The sequence below is a fragment of the Cyprinodon tularosa genome, unplaced genomic scaffold (assembly GCF_016077235.1).
Source record: "Cyprinodon tularosa strain WSP-4 unplaced genomic scaffold, ASM1607723v1 ctg269, whole genome shotgun sequence".
Taxonomy (NCBI): Eukaryota; Metazoa; Chordata; class Actinopteri; order Cyprinodontiformes; family Cyprinodontidae; genus Cyprinodon; species Cyprinodon tularosa.
In genome coordinates, this window is record NW_024038973.1 from 608,116 (window position 1) to 626,907 (window position 18,792).

General features: G+C 37.8%; 1 protein-coding gene and 1 long non-coding RNA gene across 2 annotated transcripts; one reads left to right on the plus strand and one right to left on the minus strand.

Annotated features, from left to right (window-relative positions):
- Positions 1-1,052: 1,052 nt before the first annotated feature.
- On the minus strand, positions 1,053-17,917 carry LOC119786234 (glycine receptor subunit alpha-2-like). The gene is made up of 10 exons (XM_038289448.1): positions 17,684-17,917; positions 16,851-16,978; positions 16,063-16,130; positions 10,034-10,257; positions 7,590-7,672; positions 7,356-7,493; positions 5,685-5,899; positions 2,178-2,336; positions 1,710-1,805; positions 1,053-1,626 (listed from the first exon to the last, which is right to left on the minus strand). Exons 1-10 carry the CDS (start codon positions 17,740-17,742, stop codon positions 1,360-1,362), a joined length of 1,437 nt encoding a protein of 478 aa, XP_038145376.1. The 5' UTR covers positions 17,743-17,917; the 3' UTR covers positions 1,053-1,359.
- On the plus strand, positions 5,681-7,857 carry LOC119786235. The gene is made up of 3 exons (XR_005281161.1): positions 5,681-5,824; positions 7,405-7,473; positions 7,579-7,857. It is a non-coding gene; the product is annotated as an uncharacterized LOC119786235 (long non-coding RNA).
- Positions 17,918-18,792: the final 875 nt, after the last annotated feature.

Here is an 18,792-nt window from a genome sequence, read left to right on the forward strand (position 1 = left end):
TGTCTACAGATTTTCCTACCTGAGCTGTAGATCTCCACAGCTTCTCCGAAGTTACAATCTGCCTGTTTTACTGCACTGGTTAATGGTCTGAGCAATACTTTAGGTGGATTCTTTGTAGCTGGGGATCTTTTTTTTTAACACAAGTCTGATTTAAAGTTTGCCGACATCCTCAAATCTGTCTGTGTTGTTTTGTTAAAATCCTTTCTTTCAATGATGTTCTCCAACAAAAGCTTTGAGCCCTTGAGACAACAGCTCCATTCAGCCTGACTGAATCTACACAGTTTACAGATATCAGAGTAAAGGGATCAAATACAAATGCCACACTCTTTAGACTTCTGTAAAAACAAGTTTTAAACTCTGCATAATTTTCTGTCATTTGTATATATCATTTTGGTGATATATCGTGATATTCGGCTGCCCAATATAATATCGATCTTTCACTTCTTAGTATCGATTTTCAAAAAAAAAAATGGTTACATAAAACATTGATGGGAAAATGGGCTACCTCTGCACCACCACTATGGCAGAAAGCGCTGTGGAGCCCTTTAACTGTGCGTGCAACACCAAATCTGTATTTGAGGTAGTCACAGTGGAAGAAAACCCCAAACAATATGGATAATAATACCTAATCAATATTTTCTGATGAAAATATACAGCACTTGCTGTTTTATCTCATCATTTGATTTTGATAGCTGGGGAAAATATGGCAATATAGTGATACTGCAATATCGTGATAATATTGTATCGTGACCCAAATATCGCGAGACGTATCGAATCGCAACACTCATGCCAATACTCACCTCTAGTTCTGATATAGTCTGATCAAAGAATAAATCAATGAAAAAATGAAGGAACAATATCTATAAAACATTAATTTGAAATTAATTGCTCAGGGCGGCATGTATTATGACACCAGTTTCGCTTAACAGTTGTTCTTAACTTAAAGTTTGGATGTTAAACAATAAAATTTGCATTGGATTTGAATTGGTTTTATGGCTTTAACAGGTTTACCAGAGGGGCAACAGTTTTAAGGGGGGGGGGGGGGGGGGGGTGTTAAAAAGTGCACTCTTAAAAGTACTGACCTGATTGTTAAGCAGTCAAAATAAAAGTAATTCTACTGCACACATAGATGCATATAGTTGTTGATTGTACACACACGCTGTAATCTGATGTGCAATGCATAATAAAGGGAAATAGGGATTTTTCTTGGAAATCAAAACCCAGTTTGTTTTATGCTGCAATGTCTGTGGCACTGCACATGCAGTCCTATATCCTCCATGGCCCATTGAAGGCCTCTCAGTCTGCAAATGTTTCAGTGACGACGTCAGGACTCAAAAGTATCCGTTGTCATCATGGTCGTCAAAGATGGAATTGAAGGTCCTCGTGTCGCAGAACTTTGTAGGTGAGCCAGTAGAGCACATTAAACACCAGGAAGCTCATTGGGAACGCGGCTCGGGAGATGGTGTCAATCCTTTTGGCCTGTTCCACAAAACGTCGGCGGATTTCGTAAAAACCTAAACCTGGAGGTAGATCAGCAAAAACTGGCGTTGCATCCATCTCTGGCGCATTGGACAGGTAGAGTCCAATGCTCTGGAGGAGAAACCCCTGCTGCGCCAGCTCCTCTTCCTGGGAAACACAAACACAAGAACTAGCACAGTCACTGAGATTGGGGTCGAGCCAGCGACTGGCAATGAGGCAGCAGGACATACCCTGGCACAGGCACTGCACCGCTGGGTTACGCTCCCATGAGCAGAGTTGTTTCCTGGCGTGCTGTTGCCTTTCACCTTACCGTCACCGCCACCCTGCTGATTGTGAAAACACAGAAAATGACTTTTGATCACCAAACAGGATCTGCCCTTTCAACAGAAGTTATTCAAATATGTGCATGAATCCTGCAGCTACTGTCGCACCTCAACTCAAGAATTATTCATTTTGCAAGATGGTTTTGACCTATTTTACATCCCCTTTTCTTCCCAAATTATTTAATCTAAAGCCAGAAGAAGCTGAGAACACTGTCTGCAGTGAAACAAGGTGACTTGAATTAATTACAGGTCAGCGCTGTCTGTATTTCCCAGTAGCAGTGCATCGTGCAGCTGAACTGTGGCTCTAGTGTGGCTGGGTGCAGTGAATAGCAGGTGACAGCTGCCCGCGGGGCTGAGTGGGTGGGCTGTACTCACAGCTCTCTGCTGCTGCTTCTCTTTGAGCTTCTTTCTCAGTCTGAAGAACTCCTTGTGCTGGCGTGAAACGAAGTTAACAGCTGCGTACTCCAGCAGCGCAGCAAACACAAAGAGGAGACACACTGCCATCCAGATGTCTATGGCTTTGACATAAGACACCTGCCAAACCGTGGAGATCACATCCTCGGATTAATATTGAGAGTCTGTGAAAGCTGTTAACAATTCACTCTGCAGCAAAGCTGAAAAAGGCATTTTGATCTCTTAATGATGGTTGGAAGAACTGAAAGAAAAGCAGGTGTGTTTCCTTTTAAATAATATGCAGAAATGTTTGGGAGTTAATGATTTGTTAGAGCTGTTGTGTTTTCCAAATTTCGCGCTACATTCATGTAAGCTTGTGCTGAAAAAAAGGAAGACTCATTTTGACATAATCATTCACTGTGTGTCTTTGTCTGAGCACTTTTTTTTAAAAGAAAAGTCAAGTAAGAGTAGCGATGTTTATTAAGATATTTCTCAAGAGAAATAAAAAAACATGATTTTTGTGTCAAAAGGTTACTCAAGTAACTGTAACTGAGCAAATGTAACTAGATAGTACCCACCTCTGCTTAGTATTATAGAAATAAGAATAAGATTAAAAGCTAACTAAATCAACTGAGCTAAATTAGTTTACCTTCGTAAATAAAAAAAAGGAAATTAGTTTGCTCAGGACCTGATTAATAGAAGAATTTGATCTGTGCAGGGGGCTAAGGGACATTTATTAAATATTATATACGTACAATTTTGACCCTGTTGGATAAGAGGAAAGTTGTTTGCTGAATCATCATATCCATGAATACAGAACAACCCACTGTGTCCTAGAATAACTTGAATCAAAATAAGATCAGTGCACAGATTAAAACAAACCCTTCTGTATTTTCTATGCTTTATGCCACAGAGTTTTGGATACATAAACAACATTGTTTAATTTCAAGCTGTTAAACCTTTATTAAAACCGCTCAATGACACATTTATTAATGAATAATAAATGAAGATATAATACTAAAAGCACCAGTTTTAAATATTAGCCAAATAAATGTTCAAGTATGAAAATATTTATCAGAATTAGAGTGCAGTGATATACAAAAAAAAAAAAAGTTTTCATTGCTTAATTTCTTTTGTTGTGTATTTTTAAATGTGAAATTTCTTTCCTTTGCATTATGTTTGTCCTCGGTCAGGAAAAGGATTACTTGTGTTTGACATTCAGCCTATGCATTTATACCCAGAACAAGATATTTTCTTAGTTTTTTTTCCTGGTTTACACATCCTTTAGACCAGCGGTCCCCAACCTTTTTTACATTACGGACCGCTATATGTCAGACAATATTTTCACGGACCGGCCAGCGGGGGAGGGATACGATCAAGTAAAATGATACGACTGGCGTAAAATTAAATACAAACAGCATAAAAATAAAACAACAAGCCGGTCCCATCCTGCGTAATTGGAGACAATGACACATGAAGTGTGCTCCTAATGTCCAGTCTGCTCCGTAGCTTTGTTTTGGTCGCTCTAACCGCAGGAAATCCTGCTTCACAAAGATAGGATGTTATAGATAGGATGAGTCATGAACTGAATTAACCTGTGTCAAGAGGCACAGATGCACCGACTGATGTAATTGGGAGAGAATCCCGCAATTTTTTATATTTTTCAAAATAAAACATCACTGAGACTCTGATTGTTGATAAATTATATATATATATATATATATATATATATATATATATATATATATATATATATATATATATATATATATATATAGAGAGAGAGAGAGAGAGAGAGAGAGAGATAAATTATATATATATAGATAAATTATATATATATATATATATATATATATATATATATATATATATATATATATATTTTTTTTTTTTTTTTTTTTTTTTTTTTCTTTTTTTTTTTTTCTTATTTTATTTTTTTTCTTTGACCCACGGACAAGGATAAAAATATGTTGTTTTTCATAGGTATAATGGTTATAAAAAGGGTTTTCAGAAGAATATCAAATTAATTATATGGGCTATATTTTCTGGTATGATGATAGTCATTTAATAAGCTTCTGGACAACAGTTACTCAAAAAATATGCTGATGGAAATGTATAAAAGGTTTAAACTGAACAAGTGTTGCAACACAGTGTGGTGGTGTTGGCTGCATCATGCTGTGGGCTAGCCTTTATTTCAACAGAATCGAGAATCAAACTGTTTCACATGCTTAGTTTTGACCTAATTCTAAAGCTTTAGAAAGATTTAGAATGATTTTAATTTTCAGCACCATAAGAGTGAATAGAACAGATTTGAACCAACAGACGAACAGCAAACTAAGAATTGGATTATCATGAGCAGAGACTTGAAGTACACTGAGTCTCTGGTCCTCTGGGTGTTTCTGAACAAGAGATGTCATCACCAACCTTTTGTAACCCTGAGCTGGAAAATACCGTCAGTTAATATGGGATTCAGATTGGAATATAAAATAGTTGAAATATTTTTGAGGTCCTTTCAACAAATTTTAAGTTTAAGGATTTACACATTTATGAAACCATTTTTTTTTGTTTTGTTTGTGCTTTACTTATGGGAGAGAGTAGAATAATTCAATAATATGGAAAATCTAACAAATAGTTTTGTGTTTTTGTTTTTTGCTGCATGGTGGGAGCAGTGGGTAGCACTGTTCCCTTGCAGCAAGAAAGTTTGGGGTTTGATTCCTGGCCCAGGGTCTTTCTGCTTGGAGTCTGCATGTTCTACCCTGTGCACACGTGGGTTCTCTTTGTTTTCCTCCCAAAGTCCAAAGACATGACTGTTAGGTTAATTTGCATCTCTAAATTGTTCTTAGGTGTGAGAGTGTGTGTATGCATGGTTGTATGTCTCTGAGTTGCCCTGTGACAGACTGGCGACCTGTCCAGAGTGTACCCCACCTCTCGCCTATAGACTGCCTGTGGGAGACACCGGCCCCACCGTGACCCTGACAGGACTAAGTGGGAGAAAACAGATGGATGGAGGGAGGGAGGTATTGTATACCTTGTTTTGGCAATTTGTTTGCATGCAGCTATGTATTCTTTATTAAATAATTTACTTCATCCTACTGCTTCATTGAGATATGGATTTTATTGTATTTCACAGTCTTTGTTTTAAAAACCTGCCCAGCCTCACTAAGCTACCCGTTAATATCTGTGGCTGTGTTGACTTAATGTAGCCTCCGACATGTGTACTAGTCAAAGTATAATGCTGCTCAGTCTGTCTTCCAGTTTTGGTTTTTCTTCCAGATAAATTTTCTCAAGCTTTCTTTACATCCTTATATATGTTAAATTACACAACTATCACTCTATATAGTTCTATGTGTTCAATGTATTTCTTAATGACAAAAAACACAAATATGTTTAAAAAAACGTTTACCCTTTGTATGCATCTTTTCATAAAGGAATCAAGTTTCTGTATGATTGAAATAATAACTGCTGTGTTCCAGATCCAGATAGTCTGACCTTTGGTAGAGAGGCTCTGGAGCCTGAGCTTTGTGTTGTCATGGTGAGCACAGTGGTGATCCCCAGTCCCACTCTGGCCGGAGCCGCGTCCATATTGATCCAGAAGGACACCCAGGACAGGATGACGGTTAGCAGGCTCGGTATGTACATCTGGATCAGGTAGTAGCCCATTTGACGCTCCAGGTAGAACTTAACCTCTATGCAGGTGAATTTACCTGGGGGTAGAGGGTGAAACTGTCAAAGAACAAGAACTGCTAAAGAGTTAAAGCTGGAAAGTTTAACATAACCATAAACTCATTTTTTAACATTATTATATGTTGCTGAGTTTTTTTTATTCATAGTTAACTATTTGCTGTAGCGTACTTATTCAACATTATGAATTTTTCTTCTGTTTTTTTTAAACAATACACTTTAGTCACTTGAATTCCTTTTTTATTTTACAGTTAATCAATAATTTGTGAAGTGCATTTGTATTAGTCCCCTTTTGGGTTAAATACATAAAAGTTGGGTTAAATAACATAAAAGTCTGCTGCAACCTATGATTACATTCAGAAGTTTCCTAATTAGAACACAGAGTCCACTTATGTGTAATTTATTAGGAGAACCAAGAGATAAGACAGGGCTAGGTTAGACAACAATAATCCTTGCTGGGAAAATTATCTAGAAATAAGTAAAAATTTCATAAATTAGGTGTATTTACCCTTAATTTGAGTAGGTAAATTAGGTAGTTTGCCAATGGAATGAGTATTTTTACTCTTAAAATAAGATAATTAGATAACATGCACTTGAAATAAGACAATACAATTATTTTTTTAAATGTAAATGGTCTTATTCCATTGGTGAAATGTCTCTTTTACCTCCTTAATCCAAGAACAAATGCAGTTCTTTTAAGAAAAAATGACTTATCTAGATTTAAAAAAAATTTTCAGTGTATAAAACCTTGATCACAGCCGCTGCATAGTCAAACACAGCGATGGCAGCATAATAGAGTGGAAGTGATTTATTTTAGCTGTGACAGAGAAGCTGGAAAGAGTTCAAGGATAGTTGGATAAGGACGGCCCTACGGAAAATCTGTCAGATGCACCATAAAAGGGAATGCTGGGAACTATCAGCTGGACATTAGGCCTACAAACAGATGGGTTTAGAAAATAAGGTGCAACAATAAGTGCAGCTCAGATTTTTACTTTAAAGGGATTTTCTTGATCCTATTCTAGTTTGACCCATAAAATGTAAAACATAGCTTTGATTCGTTGGACAGCAGGACAGAAGGGAAAAATGCGGGACTGTCCTGCACAAATAAAAATCACAAAAGGTCACCAGCTGCAATTGCAGCAGACAGTTGTCCTTAATTATGAAATCTGAGGGAATTTATACAAATACTTCCAACAAGTCCTGTATTTTGCAACTTTGCTTTATTCTTTATAACATTTTTTACCACTTTCTGGTGCTCTATCTCATATGTTTCCTATAAAATAAATGCATTGAAGGTTAAGATTGTAATGTAACAAAATGAGAAAAATGAGTATGAATACTTTCCCAAGGTGCACTAGGTGGATCCATATTTAGCCTAGTTCCTTATAGGCAAAATAACCCAGATTCAGTTGGTCTTAGCCTCAGAGTTGTAGGGTGTTTTATGCACCAATAATTCATACAATCAGACATATTGTGTACCTGTGTTGTAGTGCTTGGTGCAGTAACCCAGACCTTTCTCTTCTTTCAGCACAAACTGAGGAAGCATCAGATCATGGGCCACCTGCACCGCTCCGACATCCAGCCATTCGAAAATAAGGTCATTCATGGTGTAGCCAACTAGGAAACAAAGAGAAGCTGCACTGTGAGCAATAAGCTCACTGACTAAGTCTGTTCACATGTTCTGTTTCCGCCTGCCATGTAGGATGAACTCACAGCTCTCGAGCTGCATCGTGCATGTCTGGCTGTCCATGGGGAAGTTTTTCAGATCCATCGGGCAGGAGAGAGTGAGTGTCAACCTTGAAGAAAAAAGCAGCAGAAAAGGGTTTCGGTCCAACTCTCACGTCAAACTAACCTCTCAACTTCCCTTTCCACTGAATTTAGGACAGTTGATAGGTTAAAATAAAATAGTGTTTTTAGATAGGAATATCTGATATAAATTTTATATCTCTAAAAAAAATAACTGTTAAATCTTTAGAGAAAACATTTCAGGCTTATAAAAAATTTGATTTCTAGTTTAGGATAAATTAGGGGTCTTCTACATTGGTCTCACTTTAAATGATTATGTTTGTTATCAAAACCTCCGTAGGTGGATAGGACAATTCATTGCATTCACAATATAATAATAATATGTAATAATTTGGTTTTAAAAAGCCCAGACGCATTTTTTTTTTTTTTTGCTTTGGTCTTGTTACATTAGACTTTTTCACTCCAGCCCTTTAATTCGTGGGACTATGCTCAAAGTGAATTTGCAGCCACACAGAAGGACTGTGGAAAGAAGAGCATTCAAGGCCGGGACAACAATTAAACCCTTGAGACTGTTAGTGCAGATGAAAAACTGAAATCAATTCACAATCTCAATTAAAGATATAGTGGAAGGTGTTCTTTTTCTGGGTGGATCATCAAAATAAGTGTTCCTCCTAATTGTCAATCATTGTGGTGATATGTTTACATAAGGCGTAAACTATAAAAAAAGGCGTAAACCTATGTGCTTGTCCCAATTTACCGGTGGTGAGTTTGACATAGTGTGAAAAATTGCAAGTCTTCTTTTGGAAAGTAAGCTTGTATGAGTGATACAAACAGACACATTTAAACAGAGCATGCATGAGGAGAAACGGGCTCCTGCATGCTCTCACACATGTTTAATAGGCATTCCTTTTCAGGAGAGGGTACAGGGATTTTTTTCTCCTTTTTCTTTCGAGTCTTTGAGGCTATAGAGGGGGAGAGACATGCGGCAAAGAACCACAGCTCAGATTCGAACCCGGGTCAGCCGCGTCGAGGACTAAGGGCTCCGTACATGGGTCGTGCACGCCAACCACTGTGCTACCTGCACGGCCAAATGCATTTTTGAATGAGTGGAGAGGGCGGGGCTTTTCAAAAATTTGCAAAAATCCTCCATTATACCTTTAAGCTCAACAGCCCTGATCCACGCTAGGCATTCTGAAATGAAACTTCCTTTATTCAAACCTCAGATATTGAGTCCAGTGTGATCCTGGTTGTCGATATGATTGTTAACGTGTGATTGTCGGTGTGATGGTGAGTATTAAAAAAGACTACAGAAGTGTAAGAATGTGGTTATTAATTTAAAGATGCCTTCAATTAATTTAAAATCAGCCTTTCTGACTGAAAAAAAAACTCTACAGGAGGAGGACGTTCAAAACAACTGCCAGAATGCCTCAATCCGATGCTAAGGATGCTGAGATCCTGACAGGACTCACAGCAGGGTCCAGACTTTGTTTAGATTAAAGTTTGTACCCCCATGTGCAAAGAGAAAACTTTGCATTTAAAAAAATAAACACAACAACGAGAGAGAGTGATGGTAAAAAACAAGTTCTGGAATAAAGTTCTTTGGACACCAGAAAAGAGAATATTTTTGGCGTAAACTAAATACAGAATTCTACGAGGAGAACCCAATGCATATTGTGAAGTATGGAGGGTGAGTGTCATGGTTTAGGGATGTGCTTCTACAGCAGGAGTGGATCTGCCCATGCATTAAGAAAATAAAGATGGACTCTGTAACAGGACAATGACCCAAAGCAAACCAGAAGATTAGCTGAAAGCTAGGACACAGAAAACCCCAGGCAGGGTCAAACACGGATCTAGATCTCACTGTGATGATGTGTGATGATTTGAAGCAGACTTTATAGGGGAAAACTCTTCCATTTTTCACCACATTTCTCACTGCAGATTAAATATTATGAGCATTAATTATATCCAACATTTGGGTATTATTATTTCGTTAGTTAGTTTTAGGTTTTTCTTTCCTCTGCCAAAGTTTACATGAGAAATCCAGAAACCAGCTAATGATTTGGCACATGTCTCAGAGAGGTGCTAACGGAGCTTCACACAGCGCCTCATGTGTCTGTTGTTCTAATTATATTTCAGTACCATTACGCTACATTTCACCACTGCTTCACTGCCCCTTTACTGACCTGATTTGGTTTTAGCCTGCAGTTACAGTTTAACATTAACTTGTTCACAGAGTGTGCTGGGTAGTACAATTACAAACGAGCTGAACTGGAGTGAGAAAAGCCCTTAGCTGGCCATACAGCATGCTCAGAGGTTTTTCATTTGAGTCAAGGAGGAGGAAGTTCAAATGTACATGACAGCCTGAGAAGCCTTCATAGATTTAGAGAGAATGAAGAAAAATCCCATGTAACCTGATGCTGTAGAGGACGTTTCCATTCTGGAATATCCGAAGAAGTTTGTTGTCGGTCGTAACTTCATGAAAGTTTGCTCCTTTTTCATTTGCAAAGAACAGATCAGGTTTCCAGATGGAGTCTAACATGGAGGGGTCTAAGTCCAGGGAGTCATCCGGATACTCCTTATAGGCAAGCCTGGGGTCATTCCACTGCTGCCGTAGAAATACATTTAGCCGGTAGTCCTAACAGCAAGAACACAAAAGGAAACTAATATTACTGCATGTCACAAATGGACTTATACTACCTAATAAGATTTTATCATTGTGCAAAACCGAGCATTAATATATTTTATATAGATGGAATGAGAAGTACATGGAAAATTATGCATAGTTTTTATTTTATTTTACAGCTAAGCATCCGTTTTTATTTGACCCCTTTCAACCCTGTGCAATCCTGTTGGCAGTATAAATGCATCTGTTTACATACAAGTAGTAATAAAGTGAGGAAAATAAAATCTGAAATTGCCATTGTAGGACTATGTGCACTGTCAGAGACATAATCTAAAAGAAAATTCCAGAAATAAAAAATGTATGATTTTTTTTACTATTTATGTGTATGATACAGCTGCAAATAAGTATTTGAACACTTGTCTATGAGCTAGATATCTACCAAAGTCCTGTTAGTCTGCCTTTAAGATGTCCACCTCAACTCCATTTATTATCCTAAATTAGATGCACATTTTTTAAGGTTGTTGGCTGCATAAAGACACCTGTGCACCCCATACAATCAGTAAAACTCCACCTACAGTACTAGCATGGCCAAGACCAAAGAGCTGTCCAAAGACACTAAATACAAAATTATACACCTCCACGAGGCTGAAAAGGGCTACGGGGAAAAGCGGCTTGGTGAAAAAAGGTCCACTGCTTAAGCAATCATTAGAAAATGGAAGAAGCTAAACACTACTGTCAATGCTCCATGCAAGATTTCCCCTCATGGGGGCCGTGTATTGGGAGATTTTTGGAAACAACCTCCTTCCCTCAGTTAGAGCACTAAAGATGGGTCGAGGCTCGGTCTTCCAACATAAAATGACCCAAAGCAAACAGCCAGGACAACCAAGGAGTGGCTCTGGAAGAAACATAGGTTCTGGTGTGGGCCAAAATCCATCCTGCAGTGTGTGCAACGTGGGGAAAAACTACAGGAAACATTTGACCTCTGTTACTGCAAACAAAGGTTACTGTACCAAATATTAATATTGATTTTCTCAGGTGTTCAAATACTTATTTGCAGCTGTATCATACAAATAAAGAGTCATACATTGTGATTTCTGGATTTTTTTTTTTTTTCTCTTACAGTGATCATGCACCTATGATAACGATTTCAGACCCCTCCATGATTTCTAAGTGGAAAAACTTTCAAAAAAGCAGAGTCAAATACTTTTCCCCCCACTGTTTATACTAGGCTATCTCACAAAGAATTGTTAGATTCATTGTCCAAAAGTGGACAGAGTAAGGCAAAACTGGAAACCTACAAACATGGCTGAACCAACTACATTTAATTTGTACAATCTAGAAGAACAACCATCAGAGGCTCCACAAATCAGGCCTTTATGATGCATTGACTCGAATAGAGTTATAGGATGTTCTGTTTAAGTTTAGAAGAAAGTGCTCTGCTCAGCTGAGGTCATAATCAAACTTTTTGATCTATGTAATAAATCAAATGAAAACAAACTCTGCACATCACCCGGTACACACACGATCCCACCAGTAAACTATGGTGGACGGAGGTTTTAGAAGGCCCTATTTCAAGCAGGAACAGTGATGATGGACAGAGTTGATACCAGTAAAATACTTGATGAAGCTGGCAAGATTGGCAGTGGATGAAGATTCTTTCTAACACAACAATGACTGTAAACAAACAGCCAGAGCTGCAGTGATCCACGCCATGGCCGCTACCTGACAGTGGCTGCCATCTTCCGTGGCCGCATGTCCATGAAGAAAGTGGATGAGCAGATGCTTAATGTGCAGAATAAGAACAGCAGCTACTTTGTTGAATGGATTCCTAACAATGTCAAGACTGCAGTCTGTGACATTCCTCCTCGTGGGCTCAAGATGGCTGCCACATTCATTGGCAATAGCACAGCCATTCAGGAGCTGTTCAAGCGCATTTCTGAACAGTTCACAGCTATGTTCAGGCGCAAAGCTTTCCTCCACTGGTACACCGGTGAGGGTATGGATGAAATCTAGTAGAAAATCCTTCTTCAAAGCATTGACTTTGGAGAGATGATTTTAAAAAGTACCGCACATTTTTTAGAATTATATTTCTAACCATTTAAAATTCTCCCTCCTTGTGCTACTTTGTGTACATCTAATTTTAAATAATTTCATTAAAAAAATGTGCAATTGCATGACATAACATTTGGAAATGCATCTCTATGATAAGGATGTCACTCTAACCACACAGCCTGACTGTGTGAAGACAAAATAAAATACAATAAACACCAACAAACACATCCAAGTGCTGTTAAACTTAATGTACTTTTAGCTTCAGTTAAATTTTTTATGCTTTTCATGAAGGTATTTTATGCACTCGTCTCTTTAATCTAAGCTTGAATAAATGAGTGCAGACAACTGCCAGAAACTTCATAGATAATGAATGCATTGCTGTGCGACAGAGACCAAAAGTTTTGCAATGAACTCAAGAGATTGTCTTTAGAGGTGCCAGAGTAACTCCTGCATGTTTAAACCATAAGGAAGTTGTGATCTGCAAACAGATGTGTCACTAAAATATATATTTTTTTACAGATTCAGTTGTTTCCCTTAATTGTAAGGTAAATGAAGGGGCTGGAAACACTTGCAGTTGTTTACAATTAAAACACTAAGTTAGAGAACAGATAAAGTCCTTGTAATTCAATTAAACTAAGATTATTTATATAGTGCCCAACTAACAAAACATGTAATCTCAAGGAACTTTACAGAGACAAATCAACCAGATCATACAGTCAAGTTGATTCAAAGTTTTCTATCTAAGGAAGACCAGTTGATTGCATCGACTCATTGACTCGAAGGCAATCCCTCACAACATGCTTGCTTGTAGCGACAGTGGAGAGGAAAAAAAAACCCTTTTAACAGGAAGACAACTCCAGCAGAACCAGACTTTTGTAACACATCATATAAACGTAAACCACAATTTTCACCTACGGTTTCATAAAGTCCAACTCTTCTTCCAAAGAGTTGGTCTCTATGAAGCTCATACTGGCTGTTCAGATCCATTCAGAGTGCCGCATGCTAATGTGCTAAGAGCATAATTATGTGCATCAGATTGTGTAATAAACACATTTCTTAGATCAGATAGAGTCTGGATTTCCAGACCCTGCAGTTCAAAGTTGTTATCAGTTTAGGACTACCTACCATGGTCAGAGGCATGACATTGATGGACTGACTTCAACAACAAAAAAAGACAGATTATGAGGGAAAAGCAGCCTTGTGCATGCAAATTATTCAGTTTTTCAGCAGAACGATGATCTAAAACATAAGGCCAAATCAAAACAAAAACTATTGACCAGAATTATTAAACAGAGAGCACCCGGAGTCTTGCTTGGACACATATATCCTATTAAGGAGGGGTTGTACAAACCGTGCAATATCCCCTGTTCCTGTTCTTTAAAGGTTTGCAACAAAACAGGTTGTAATATGTTGTCAAAAAGCTCTACTATATTTAAGCAAATTCAGTTTTTATGTTTATTTGCATGATACAAAATGTTGGTCTTTTTCTGTTTCTACAAAATTTTGAACAAAATGATAATGTTTTCTAACTACTTTAATCTTTATTGTCCTCTTTCTTGAACATTCTATTTGAAAAACTTGGCTGGAGACCTGGACGGGGCTGTTGGAGGTCCCTGACCCATTAGCAAGACCAGTGTCTGCTCCTTAATGCAAGGAGGAACAGGATGAGTACTAAACATTTGCTAAACTTTGCAATAAAAAATGCAAACTTAGTCACACCCATTGATTAATCTTGGCTAACTACAGCTAGTGTTACTTACAAAGATTGATTAACACAGAAAATGATTAGAGAATTTAAAAAAGTAGGACATTTTTTTGTATCTTTTAAAAATTATATTCAAAATGTTTTATTTGCTAAAAATAACGTGTATTGCTTTCTGGAAAAAATGGATTTTAACTGGGAAAAACAAGTAAATATATATCTATATCTATATGAAAAGTTCATTTGCAAAAACAGATAAAAAATTAGCTGAGACGTGTTATTTACTCTGCATGGTGCTGCTAATAAAAAGAAAGTTTTTTTGAAAATATATAAAAATTGAGTTATCTATTTTTGCAAATGAACTCTTCATATATACACATATATTGTTAGGAAAATAATATATAATAATATATATATAAAATAACTATTAACTAACCCATTTTGCAAGTTCTCCTACTTCTGTGAGAGACATAATCTGAAACCCAGAAATCACAATGTTTGATTTTTTAACCATTTATTTGTATGATGCAGCTGCAAATACACTATATTGCCAAAAGTATTTGCTCACCTGCCTTGACTCACATATGAGCTTAAGTGACATCCCGTTCCTAATCCATAGGGTTCAATATGACGTCGGTCCACCCTTTGCAGCTAGAACAGCTTCAACTCTTCTGGGAAGGCTGTCCACAAGGTTTAGGAGTGTGTTTATGGGAATTTTTGACCATTCTTCCAGAAGCGCATTTGTGAGGTCGCACACTGATGTTGGACGAGAAGGCCTGGCTCTCAGTCTCCGCTCTAATTCATCCCAAAGGTGTTCTATCGGGTTGAGGTCAGGACTCTGTGCAGGCCAGTCAAGTTCATCCACACCAGACTCTGTCATCCATGTCTTTATGGACCTTGCTTTGTGCACTGGTGCACAGTCATGTTGGAAGAGGAAGGGGCCAGCTCCAAACTGTTCCCACAAAGTTGGGAGCATGGAATTGTCCAAAATGTCTTGGTATGCTGAAGCATTCAGAGTTCCTTTCCTTGGAACTAAGGGGCCAAGCCCAGCTCCTGAAAAACAACCTCACACCATAATCCCCCCTCCACCAAACTTTACACTTGGCACAATGCAGTCAGACAAGTACCGTTCTCCTGGCAACCGCCAAACCCAGACCCGTCCATCAGATTGCCAGATGGAGAAGCGCGATTCGTCACTCCAGAGAACGCGTCTCCACTGCTCTAGAGTCCAGTGGCGGCGTGCTTTACACCACCGCATCCGACGCTTTGCATTGCACTTGGTGATGTATGGCTTGGATGCAGCTGCTCGACCATGGAAACCCATTCCATGAAGCTCTCTGCGCACTGTTCTTGAGCTAATCTGAAGGCCACATGAAGTTTGGAGGTCTGTAGTGATTGACTCTGCAGAAAGTTGGCGACCTCTTCGCACTATGCGCGTCAGCATCCGCTGACCCCGCTCCGTCAGTTTACGTGGCCTACCACTTCGTGGCTGAGTTGCTGTCGTTCCCAAACACTTCCATTTTCTTATAATACAGCTGACAGTTGACTGTGGAATATTTAGGAGCGAGGAAATTTCACGACTGGATTTGTTGCACAGGTGGCATCCTATCACAGTTCCACGCTGGAATTCACTGAGCTCCTGAGAGCGACCCATTCTTTCACAAATGTTTGTAAAAACAGTCTGCATGCCTAGGTGCTTGAATTTATACACCTGTGGCCATGGAAGTGATTGGAACACCTGATTCCAATAATTTGGATGGGTGAGCAAATACTTTTGGCAATATAGTGTAAGTATTTGAACACCATAGAAAACCAATGTTAATATTTGGCACAGTAGCCTTTGTTTGCAATTACAGAGGTTAAAGGTTTCCTGTATTTTTTCACCAGGTTTGCACACACTGCAGGAGGGATCTTGGCCCATTCCTCCACACAGCTTTTCCTCACTGTATACATATATATATGTGTGTGTGTTTGTCATCCAATGCAAATAAATGTCAATAAATTAAGGTTATTTGGATGCCATAGCTTTAACATGAGTGTTTAATAGAACAAACATGACTCACCATGGTTGTTTCTGTGATGGATCCAAAGCTGTTAATGAAGATGTTGCAGGTAACGTTGACAGGAGGACCTGACGGGAGCAAACTGTCACCAAACATTGCCTTAAAACACCTTCCCTATATACAAAATCTTGTTTTCTAAGCAGAATACACACATTACTGCACCCAACAACAAGCAAGGCTTGTCTCTAAATAAAAAAACTGCTTGTCAGGCCATGTTATAAGCCATTAAACTACAGCTACATATCACATTATGTTGTCATTCCTGGTACACTCCCATTAGTGTAACCCCTCTGCTGGTCTCTGAAGGTCTAAATATTTCATCCATTCTTTCTCTAGAAGCAATAACTTATTGATTTTGCTTTACTTACATTAGGGTATTTATAGATAATTGGTGGCATCTAGTGACAATGATTTGGAGCAAGAATGAAATAAAGATGAAACTCAACCCCGGGGGCTAAAGGCAGAAGCTTGTCAGAGAGAATCTGCTGGCTTCACTCACTGTGCTGCTCACGACTGGACTGAATTAGGCCTGTGGGATAACTTGCAAGGATGACTGCACACTTCTGTCAGAATAAAACGTGATGGAGAAGAAAAGAAAATCCTAACTCAAGGCTGTGGGTCAGCAGGGAGAACACTAGGTCAAAGCCCATGATTAAGGGGGGAAAGAATGTGTGTGAAATTATTCTCGCCTGTAGAAATCTCCCCCTCCTTGTTCATCTGTGTATGATTTGAACAATTTTGCTGCTCAGATTGTTTTATAAATCGGCTTTTCAAAAAACACCCCCTACCTTTGAAATTGGGTCTGATGCGAGCATCGTAGCCAGATGTTCGTCCCATCAACTTGTCCAGAAAGTCGGATGGAGACGGAGGGTTCTGCACCCTGCTGGGGAACTTCATCTCCTTACAGATCACAAATCTGGCAGGTGATAGGACAACCTGAGGAACATTTAATCTTTTCTACCTCTTAAAACATCTCAATCCTTAGCTAAACTTTAAACAACAATTTTTTTTATGTATCTTATCAAGAGTAATGATTTAATTTTAACACAACTTATAGGATAAAGCATCATACGTATTCAGTTGTACTCAGGATTACTTATGAAAAAATTATATTTTTTAAAAGTTTATCAGTTCCTCTCGAGTATCTTGGTATTTTAAATAGTTTTCAACATGGGAATGCGTTTATCCCAATAGGGGGATTGCACTGGAAAAAAATCGAAATCTAAATAAGTAATTTTTTTCTTAAAATAGGTGCATTTGTGCTTGAATTGAGGAGGTAAAACAGACATTTTGCCAATGGAACAAGACAATTTACACTTAAAATAAGAAAACACAACTGCATCTAATTATCTTATTTTAAGAGTAAAAATACTCATTCCATCACATTTACCTACTCAAATTAAGGGTAAATACACTATACTATACTCTATATCGTTTTTCCAGTGATAAAATATTGAACTCCAGCTTCTTCAGTATAAAGAAATGTTGCCGAGCCTTTCATTCATGGAAGCGCTCTGCATCATCTAGTCAAATGACATTAAATAGAGCAGGAACACAGTCCAGTAAATGCATTAACCTCAACAGAACTCTGAACGATTCCCATCATCAAAGCTCTTCCTACCTGCTTTGTAGAAAAATGACAAAATAAGACCAGACAATGCAGAAGTTGCTAAGAACCATTCCTGAAGGTTGAAGAAAGAAAAAAGAAACAAAACTAGAGGATGAAAAACAGCAAAGATGCAAGAAACTTCTTCTTCTTGCAGCTCTCCTGTTCTGGCCAACAGATAAGCTTCCCTCTCTCTGAGCAGGTGTAAAGCACAGGAAGCTGCTGCTGCTGCTGCTGTATAATTTAAAATCCAAGGGAAGATTTTTTTTTTTCTTTCTTCCTCAGTCTGTTTGTGTGGATGACTTCAAGCTTGATCTCTTTTTCATGTCCATGTGATTGCTCAAAGAATAACTGCAAGAGTATTTAAAGGAACAGCACGCTTCTCTGAGCCGGGTGGCACCACATAGAACCGTTTGAGTTTGGGAATATTTCAGATTCTGACAGCAGGTCTGAGAGTCAAATAAATACGTTCATAAAATAAAAATTTTGGTAATTAAAAAATGTAATTTCTCAAATGCTTAAATCTTTAAAATACTAAAGTAACAACCCATTTATCTGCACAGAAAATTAGAATAAAAAAAAAACATGGTTCAAGTTTTGTTTTATTTAACTATTGATTCATCAACTAAAAATATTAAACATTAGAAGAAAATAAACTGTTTTTGCTTTAGTTATTAAACATTAGTTAGAAACCATCATATCCATTAATTACATTTAAAACTACAGCAAAGAATGTTGTGATGGAGACATGCTATTATTTTTAAGAATCTTGTATTTGTTTTTTACATTTTATACTTTTTAACATAACTTGGCATTTATTTTTTATCAATAATAGCTGCTACATCACCCAGATGTCTATCATAAAAGATCAATGGGATTCCCTGCTTAAAGGTTAAAAAAAATCAAATAAGTAAATAAAACAATTAATTTAACAGGGCGACCACTAATGTATAAAAAAAATACTTGTCAGTAAATACAGGATTAATTCACGTTTTATATTTTTCTTTTTATCTTGTGACTATTAAAATATGATCACTTTAAGAACTGTAATAGATTAATATTTATTTGGCTGCTCAAATGAAGAGTGGCAATAAAATAGTCACTTTAGTAAATAAAAACAAAAA